A 9,360-nucleotide genomic window follows, 5' to 3' on the forward strand; every position below is an offset into this window, starting at 1 on the left:
TCACTCAAACATGCCTTATTATATTATATGGCTAACAGGGTTTGGTTATGACGAAGACCAAAAGAATTACATCTTGTAATAATTTATTTAAACACAGGATAGAGTGGTAGTCTTGTTTTTATTTTACAGGGGAAGAAAAAGAATGCCCACAGCTTCTGTTATTTTGCAAGTCAAACATATCTCTATCTTGTTTTAACACCTGTTAGATAGTAACTAATTACTGATATACTAACCTTTATAATCACGATCCTCAAAAACTAAAAAGTGTTTATCCAGTCAAAATAAATTAGTAAATAATGGCAAGCAAACAAACATTATTTTATACTCAACTTAGTACTCGGATTCAATTTTCTTCGCTTCTTTCCATTAAAAGAATATATTTTATACATAATACATAACTCAGTACACTATATATGCATATCTCGCTATATTACATTGAATTGACAAAATATTCAAAGAGGGAAATCAATATACTGCTAATTTTTCATTGTTCTGAACCAATATTTCCAACTCTTTGTTGCAACATCTAATTTGATGACATTCAAAGATTACATGACTTCTCCCAAGGAAAAACGCTTTCTTCTCCCTATAGGACAATGTCAAGATGAATAAATCAGTGCTTGGAAAAGCAAAGGTAAGGATCCATCAGTCTCCATTAAAATTTGCCATCCCCCTTTGGTGATGTTATCTTCCCTCCAATTCCGGCCTGTCGCATCATCTCTGAAACATACTACTGTCATGTTTCTAAAAAGATACTCATTTTAAAATTCATATAACTAACAAAAATATAGGGGCCAATATAGAGCAAAACAAAAACAATAAAGGGATAAATTAAGGATTTAAATTCAGAAATAGTTTAAAATTAATTTAACCCAGGATAAAATTTAAGATAAAACCTAATGTCAGCAAACTTTAATGTACAAACACATGTGCCTTGCAGATTGCGTTTCAAATAGAATATCTGGATTTGATTTTCTAGCAAATCTAAGGAAAGAAAATCAGCCCAGACGATTCTTTTCTAGCATTAAAAAGAAGGTACCTGCTTTAACCTTTAGACTTTTTGTCAAATTACCTGGCTAAAGTTTTAATTTTGGCAATTTACTTGCGTCAACTTTTATCATTTATTCATCCAAACTCTTTCCCAACTTTTGGCAAATTACCAAGACTCAAACAAGGTACTGAAGGAAGCATTTGGTTAGAAGAAAAACTAAACATAATGACATGTTTGGTATTAACGAAGTAAAAGATTGATGAAAATAGTATACGGCTAAAATGCTTAAAGTTCAGATGGGTAATTTACAAAAGTAAAACTTTATGAGTAATTTGCTAACAGTGCAAAATTGAAGTGAATAATTTGTAACATTAGCAATTAGGGATCCATTCACGATGAAAATAGTTACAGCTAAACTCTTTTCAGATGGGTAATTTAAGAAAGTAAAACTTCAGGAGGAATTAGCTAAAAGTGTAAAATTGAAGTGAATAACTTGTAACTAGACACAAAAAGAAAAATGCTGAAGAAATGTTGTATTAATAATTGGAGATCCATTTAGGACCTGTTTGAGTAAGTTTATCCGGAAACACTTTTAGTAAAAGAAAATAAGAAGAAAATGAAAAGAGCTTCTCCAGAAGTTCAAATTAGATTATGCATAATCTAATTTGTAAAAGTTCTCTCATAGCAAGTTGGAAGGCTCGAGCAAGTGAGAACCTCCAATTGATGTTATGCACATCTAGGGGAACTAATAAACCTAAAACGTAATCAGTTCCAAACTGCAACCTGCACTCCTGCAGATGGGTTGGTTACTAACGAACATGAATATTTCTATTTATGTCCTCTAATATTTTCCATCAAGTTTAATTGTCCAAAATTTTCTAAACTTTGTACTCTAGGCGTCTCTAGCTAATTTAAACTGAAACTGTGTTTGGACCTACCTTTAGGCTAAAAGATAAAGGTCCTTAAACTCTCAATGAGAGTTCCATAGGACCAAGCCCAAGTCCATTTGTTATGAACATTTCCAAGTTCTGTTCAACATTGGCAATGCCTGCCCCATTCTTTGCTAAGAGATTGCATGGTTTGATAGCTCATTTTGTAGCTGACCAAATAGCAGGAAAGGAATCTATACTCTTTCAAAATGACTTTAGTATGTCCATATCATAAACATTTTATAATCATGGGGACCTGGTATCTATAACCCCTAAGACTATATTCTAAATGAAAAAAAATCACTTCTCATCCTTCAAAAAAGAGAGAGAGAAAAAAGCAAACTGCATTTTATAATTGTGGAAGAGAAAACTTGCCTCGCTTCCAGTCAAGCTCTTCAACCAATTCTTCCTTCCATTTCCTTTGCCTCTCAGAGAAGCTTGAACTGCAAATGAAATATTTTCAGTCTTCAATTTCTGTACACTGGTAGAATAAATAAATTTGCAGCCACTATCAAGCACCAGATACATACCTTACATTAGATGATTCCAGCTCAGCATCATGAAGAGTCTCCTCTGATTCATTAAGCTCAGATGGCTGAATTTCCTGCAAAGGTCGACAGTGAGCACCACTAAGATTTGATCGGTATTTCGTATGACTCCCGGGGCTTGCAACATTAGCACTGCCAACCATAGAGAATCGTCTCCAAGCCTGACTAGCAGACCTGCCTATTGATGATGTTACATTTGAGACATCCGACATAACTTTAATCTTTGCAACTTCAATGGGAGCTGGAGCAATGGCTGCATTTGATATGTTACGGAATTCTTCATAAAGAGGTGTTTGGAGCTTCTTCAGTTCAAGGGCCTGATGTAATTCATTAAAATAAAATAAAAAAATGTTTTTAGTTTTAACGATGCTAGATTTAAACAAAAAGGTAAACAAAAATAAAAAAAAGGTAACAATCATTGAATAATGCTATATTGAAGTCAACAGATATATGGTCTCATATTAAAATAGAACCTTATCATCCAGGAAGGCTCTAATTTTAGACTCAGTAACTTCATCATCATCTTCAGTTCCTAGAGGCTCACTTGAAAATGGCAAGTTTGGTCTTCTTTTCTCCAAATATTGGGTTTCATCAAAATTGAAAGGCCGGCCATCCAAAGGTTTGCACATAGGATTGAAACTCTATTCCAGCAAATATATCAGCTCAGTGTTAAAAAATTACAAATCATGACATGAAACATCCAAAACAGTAGTGGACGAACAAAAAACAAACTTGGCACCTTTATATCATCAGAAGCCAATAGAGATTTAGATTTTACTGATGAATCAATGAAAAAATCATCTTCATCCATCTGACACATGTCATCATCATTGTTGCTTGCTCTCTGGTAGGAATCCGCTTTATGATATACAGTTGAGAACCGTATGCTATCTATCTGACAAACATCCTTTAAGCCCGTGCAAGTTGATCCCTGGACAGAATCCAAGCTGCAGAACCAATATGGTATTCCTAGTTGATGCTCCATACCCATGAGAAGTTTCCCAAACAACAGAAGATATACTTACAAGTTTCTAGAGTTCATTCCATAGGTTGCCATCTTATTGCAAGAGTCCTGACATAGGAAAAATAAACAGTTCATAAAAAGCAAGGGAAGTTATGGTCTATGTCTTGCATCATATATACTCGCAATGTGGACACTAACCCTGATTGAACTGCGTAATATTGAATGAGATCCATGATAGTCACAGGTGATGAACGAATGCTGCAGATAATAATTAAGGCAGAATCACTACTGTAATTTCAAAGGAAAAGCTAAGTTAAAAACGCAAACAAATTAAAATGTATGTTTCACAGTTAGTTGTTAGCTGTTATCTATAACTGACTGTTCTACCTTTCAGTTAACTTCAGTTGTTGGTGGCTTAATGTATATTTAAATCAAAACCAGTTCATTTTTACTGAAGTCAATTAACAAGGGCATCACTTTCTCTCTGAATTCATGAGTTTTCTCTTGATTACAAACCTTGATATGGTATTAGAGCATATGAAGGAGAAAATAGGTTATCGATGGATACTCAGGACTAAGTTTAAGGCAGATGGAAGTATTGATAGGCATAAGGCCTATTTAGTAGCTAAAGGCTACACACAGCAAGCAGGTATTGGACTTTTTGGAAATCTTCTCACCAGTGGCCAAGTTAACCAGTGCCAAAATTTTACTCTCCATTGCAGCTCTTCAGAAAAATTGGTCCATGTTGCAACTGGACATCATCAATGAGTTTCTAAATGGTGATCTCTTTGAAGAGGTGCATATGGAACTACCTCTTGGGTAGAATGCTAAGGGGGAGAACCTAGCTTGCAAGCTCAACCAATTTGTTTATGGTCTCCAACAAGCGTCGAAACAATGGTTCCCAAAGCTCTCCTGTGCCATCATCAGCTCAGGTTTCATTCAATCTAGTGCAGCTCAGTTATTGGTGTCTTGATATATATTTGAACTAAAAGTATATGTAATCACTCATTCAGTTCATTTTTTACCGAAATCAATTAATCAAAGCTTTACTTTCTCTCTGAGTTCACGAGTTCTCTCTCAATTACAAATCTTGTTAGTATGTGATCATAATTGAATATTGTATAAGTCGGGAAAAGAGGGGGAAAATATGCAAAATACCTGTAACAATTCTGATGCAGAAGGCCTTAAATTTGGTTCCCTGTCACCATAAATTGATGCATAGTGATTTAAACTCAAATTATCACATTCATTAACACTCTCAAGTCTAAACCAAAAAGTCAAACTGTACCACTGGCCTTTTAAAAAAAATGTAGTCAGAATAAAATAGTCATTGTAAAGAAATGGTAAAAGCATTATATGTATTTACTTGTGGAAGCATTTCAGCAAAAAGTCCTTTGCCTCAGCAGACAGATGTTCAGGTATGGGTGGATGAGATTTAGTTGTCCCAATATAGAAAATAGCTGACACCTAAGAAAAAGAGAAGTTTAAGTGAAAACATGCCAAAGAACCAATTACATGCTCGTGCGCTCACACACACAGATATCAACTGATGAAAGTCACGATAAAATTATATTACTATGTTAAGTGAGGCTTTCATGTACCTCCTGGGGATACTGTTGACTCCATGGAGGCTTTCCTGTGGCCATCTCTATCACAGTGCATGCAACACTCCATATATCAGTAGAGCTAAGAACTCACAAGTTAGATTTTGTCCCAAGAATGGCTTATCTCTAATCAAATCTAATGATCGAAATGAAAGAAAATAGGCTCGTACTCATGTTTATGAGATTTTATCAAACATTATTCCCTTTGTTGCTCGGTTCAGATTTTCCCATAATTTATACAAGCTTAATGAAACTCACTTCCATAATCTGCATTACAAATTGAATCTTATCTGTTTACCAGGTTTTCACCGGACCTTTTGAATGCCTTGGGAATGGCTGAAATCCACATGCTTCTTAAAGAAAAAAGGCATAATTGACTCTCTTAATTTAAAACTCAAATGATTTTTTTCTCAAATTCATTTCCAACAAAATGAAAAAAATAAAATAAACAAAAAAAACTTCTAAACAATACTTCATGAGTCAAACAATTTTAAAAAACTCAAACCATTACATATAGAAGCTTAGTCCAGAATGCAGATCCTTAAAATTTTATGTGGTGATTAGAGGTGGGGAGTGGAGTTGGATGTTCATAGTGAAGAAGGAATGGAACATTAAGAAGCAAGTTAAGGCCTGTATGGCTGTATCAACCTTCTGGAACAGGAAATGTTCAGTTGGACATCAGAGTATAGCAAATCTCAAAGGAAGAAGTAATGCGAAATAAACACAGTTAAGATAATTAGAAATTAATAAACGAATGTCTTATTAATATGCAAACAAAGATAGGTGTAACAATATGGCTACTTAATATAGCACATCATCAAAGTTCTCAAAACATGCCTTTGTTGTTCATTCTAAATTACATTATCTTATTAATATTAATATGTAAATAAAGGTAACTTAAATATCACTACTATATCTTTTATTTTATTGTTCAAATATTACAAATGATCTGTAAATTATTTGATGTTTTTGGTAGGCCTATAAACGAAAATCTTTCATGTGTTATGTTAATAGGAAAAGGGAAGCCAGATGTGGTCCACACATTGCTTCTGTGAGAACTCATTGATTGTACCAAACCAGGAAAATAAATCCACAATAGACAAACTTTTGAAAATATATTTGTGGCTCAACAAGGAGGATTATACAGGTTTCAGCAAATATTCAATGAAGTAAAAAATGACAAGCTTATCTCTGGGTAAGTATTAAAAGATTTTGTTTGTTTATGGTTATGGGCTATGATGAGGGCATATACTTTAAGAAGTCATAACCAAATGGGATATTCTACACCTACATACTTCCATTAATGTGCCTCACAGTTTCACCTTGTGAATTTTTACAGTTTACAGTATATTGTAACCTCACACTCACAGCACAGGTAGCCCAAACCAACGGCCTAAAAATTGCTAAGTTGTATTATGTAAAATTATTGGTAGGAAACATTTCCACTTGAGACTCAAGGGATTTGGAGAAGTTTGCTGATGAATAAATATTGAGAAAGGATGAAACCAAGGATATACCCAAAGCAGCAAGCTTTTGGAGATCTTAGCTTTACAAGTGAGCTGCATTTTCCAGAATTTACTATTTTGAAGGCTTAACTATCATGATTGACCAAAATAAAAAAGTTGCTAATCCTTATAATAATAAAAGGAAACAAACTGAGGAACAAAAGAAAGAATATCACAAAAAATTAATGTAATATATCCTCTTAATCAACCACTCAAAATTGTTAAGATCTTATGATTATGATTCACAATTACACCTCAAGAATTCGGCTACCTACCAATTCATATCATAAGATGAATCTCAAATTACTTTTTATCTTACAATACATGATTGAATTTGTGCAATTTCGTATCATTGATGTGAAGGAATTGAATAAACACTTCTAAACTTATCCTATTTGATTATTCCACTACTTTATTTGTCACCCAATCATTCAACGCATGTACTCTATTTAGCTATTTGATAGTTTCGATTCCATTCTTCTAAATTAAAGGCTTTACAAACTCATATAACTAATAATTTTGTTTTATAAGACTTAGTCAAGTTGTTTTTGTCAATTTCTAGTTTAAATTTTTTACATTAAACGCTATATATCAGGCCCGTTTGTTTAAGCCTTTAAGAAAACACATTTTAATAAAATAAGCATTTTCTACTTTTTTGATGTGTTTATCTAAACTTTTTTTTTAAAAAATTTAACAGTTTTTTGCTTTTTTTTTTAAGCAGAAACTCCTATTTGCTTCTTAAAAAATCACTTTTTAAAAACCACTGTTTTTAGAATCACTGTTTTTTTTAAGTTTAAACAAACTAGCTCATTATCTATATGATATATTTTAAGTAATTTTTCATTGTCTCTAAATCTTACGATTAGATACAGATTGTGATTCAAAAATTAGCTTGACAGTTTGCATTCAAATCTCGATTTGATAACCTTTCTAGTTTCCTGATAAATGAATAAAAGTTTGCAATTGCTGTGACATAACAGTGCAGGCCACAATATGAATATGGATACAATATGTGAATTTCCCTATATCACCATGTCGCAACGGATAAATCTTTCCTTTCTCTCCATATCATACAAAAATATTTTTTTAGAAACATTTATTGTGACAAATAAACCTCCAAAAATACTTGATTGTGCCATTATGGTCAATTTTTATTAGTGTTAGTCACATACTTACATTGTATGTCCTGTCTGTAAAATAACTTCAGGAGACATCCAATGTGGTGTACCCTTCATTGACTTTGCACCGTTGATGGTAGCCTATATCAATCCACAGAATTCAGATGTCATGGCCCAAAACAAGTTACACAAAAAGCTTGTAAGATCATAATGAACTAATAACATCAATCATACCAGTTCAACAACTTTCTTGGATGCACCAAAGTCAGCGAGTTTAATGCACCCTTTGTTATCAACTAGAATGTTGGCACCCTATATCCAGCAACACATTGATCAACATGATAAAGAGACAAATACCAAGGCAGAAAATCTTAAAAAAGTAAAAATAAAAGCACAATACCTTAATATCCCTGTGAATAATCCCGTTACTGTGAAGATATTCAAGGCCCAGTAAAAGCTGTTTTGTATACATTTTTATAACCTGATAAAAATGAACATTGAGCAACAAAAGAATCAGAACACGTTAAAGTCTCTATGTGCTTCATAAAGAAATAATTAAATAAACGAAACAACCACTTACGGATTCAGGGAAGGATCCAAATTTCCCCAAGAGCGATGAGATAGATCCACCAGGAACAAACTCCAGCAGAATATTTAAGGAATCCTCCTCTCTAGCGGTTCCCAAGTATCTCTATGAAAAATAAATAACAAAGCAAACAGGGGGGAAATGGATTACTATATCATTAAACACGAAGCAATTAAAATACTCTGACTCCCATACTCACAACAATATTTGGATGCTTAAGATTCTTGAGAAGCTTGATTTCTTCTTCGAGCTCCTGAATATTAGCCTAACTCAACGAGGCAGAAAGAGATTTTTTTCCACATCGTCAATCATCACGTTGAACTACATCAACCAGCTTACACAAAAACAAGAGTAATACTGTTTTACACATAACACATAGGATGGAAAGTGATGCACTAATAGCATTATCACTTACTCCACACAATGACCACTAAAATCACTTCCACGAAACTCAACAACGTAAGGCTATAGCACAATAATAGTACTAAAATTAATCACGTAGAAGCGAAACCACATTTTTACCTGTGTATTCTCCTTGAATGCGCTACCAGGTGCAATTAAAACCTAACAGAAAGCCAGAAATTAAACAATTAGAACTCAATCGAAGAAAATTAAAGCAAAAAAAGAAAAGTGATGGAATGGAAATAGAAATAGACCTGTTTGATGGCAATAAGCTCCCCGGAGTCGAGGTTCATTCCCATGTAGACGTGACCGAAGGCGCCCGAACCCATCAACTCGCCCTTGCGCCACCGTATCGGAGGAGGAGGTTCGAGTGCGGTTCGTGATTTGCGAATGGCGGAGCCGAGCTTGTTGGCGATTCCGGCAAAAGGGGAATCGTCACCGCCGGGTCGGAAAACCAAGGAGCGGCGAAGGGAGCCCAAAAAGTCTTGCATGTTTGCGGCTAGGGTTTGGTGAGAGGGATATTGTTCATGTGAGTATTTGATGGAAGGAAGGAGATGATGAGTTTTTCAAAAGGATACTCGCTCGCTCGCTGGACACTGTATCCTAACGGTTATCTTCTTTTGACTTTTGTTTTCAGTGGCCACATCACATGGTTTGTCCGTAATTTAAATGCTTTATGACCCACTATTATAAAGTTCTACCCTTATTTTATT

General features: G+C 34.2%; 1 protein-coding gene across 2 annotated transcripts; it reads right to left on the reverse strand.

Moving 5' to 3' along the window:
* Positions 1–317: 317 nt before the first annotated feature.
* On the reverse strand, positions 318–9,138 carry LOC114372642 (mitogen-activated protein kinase kinase kinase NPK1-like). 2 transcript variants are annotated; one of them, XR_003658230.1, is made up of 17 exons: positions 8,902–9,138; positions 8,768–8,809; positions 8,445–8,510; positions 8,240–8,350; positions 8,060–8,140; positions 7,894–7,971; positions 7,718–7,800; positions 5,034–5,118; positions 4,799–4,899; positions 4,591–4,630; positions 3,631–3,690; positions 3,494–3,540; positions 3,208–3,415; positions 2,942–3,109; positions 2,456–2,785; positions 2,296–2,363; positions 318–720 (listed from the first exon to the last, which is right to left on the reverse strand). XR_003658230.1 is itself a non-coding variant. In XM_028330321.1 (17 exons), the coding sequence occupies exons 1-17, from the start codon at positions 9,136–9,138 to the stop codon at positions 656–658; spliced, it is 1,875 nt and encodes a 624-aa protein (XP_028186122.1). In that variant the 3' UTR covers positions 318–655. The 2 variants fall into 2 exon arrangements, 1 of the variants encoding a protein (XP_028186122.1); XM_028330321.1 differs by having other exon boundaries at positions 2,451–2,785.
* Between the last annotated feature and the right edge of the window lie 222 nt (positions 9,139–9,360).

Source organism: Glycine soja, chromosome 10, assembly GCF_004193775.1.
Source record: "Glycine soja cultivar W05 chromosome 10, ASM419377v2, whole genome shotgun sequence".
In the NCBI taxonomy this organism is placed as follows: domain Eukaryota; kingdom Viridiplantae; phylum Streptophyta; class Magnoliopsida; order Fabales; family Fabaceae; genus Glycine; species Glycine soja.

What these genes read in the sequence shown, in the direction of transcription:
- LOC114372642 (XM_028330321.1), bottom strand. Translation starts at nt 9,138, where the DNA reads ATGCAAGACTTTTTGGGCTCCCTTCGCCGCTCCTTGGTTTTCCGACCC. An exon ending in TTACAGACAGGACATACAAT is followed by an intron (nt 5,119 to 7,717) that starts GTAAGTATGTGA and finishes GTGAGTTCTTAG; the next exon opens with CTCTACTGATATATGGAGTG. An exon ending in TTGCTGAAATGCTTCCACAA is followed by an intron (nt 4,631 to 4,798) that starts GTAAATACATAT and finishes TTATGGTGACAG; the next exon opens with GGAACCAAATTTAAGGCCTT.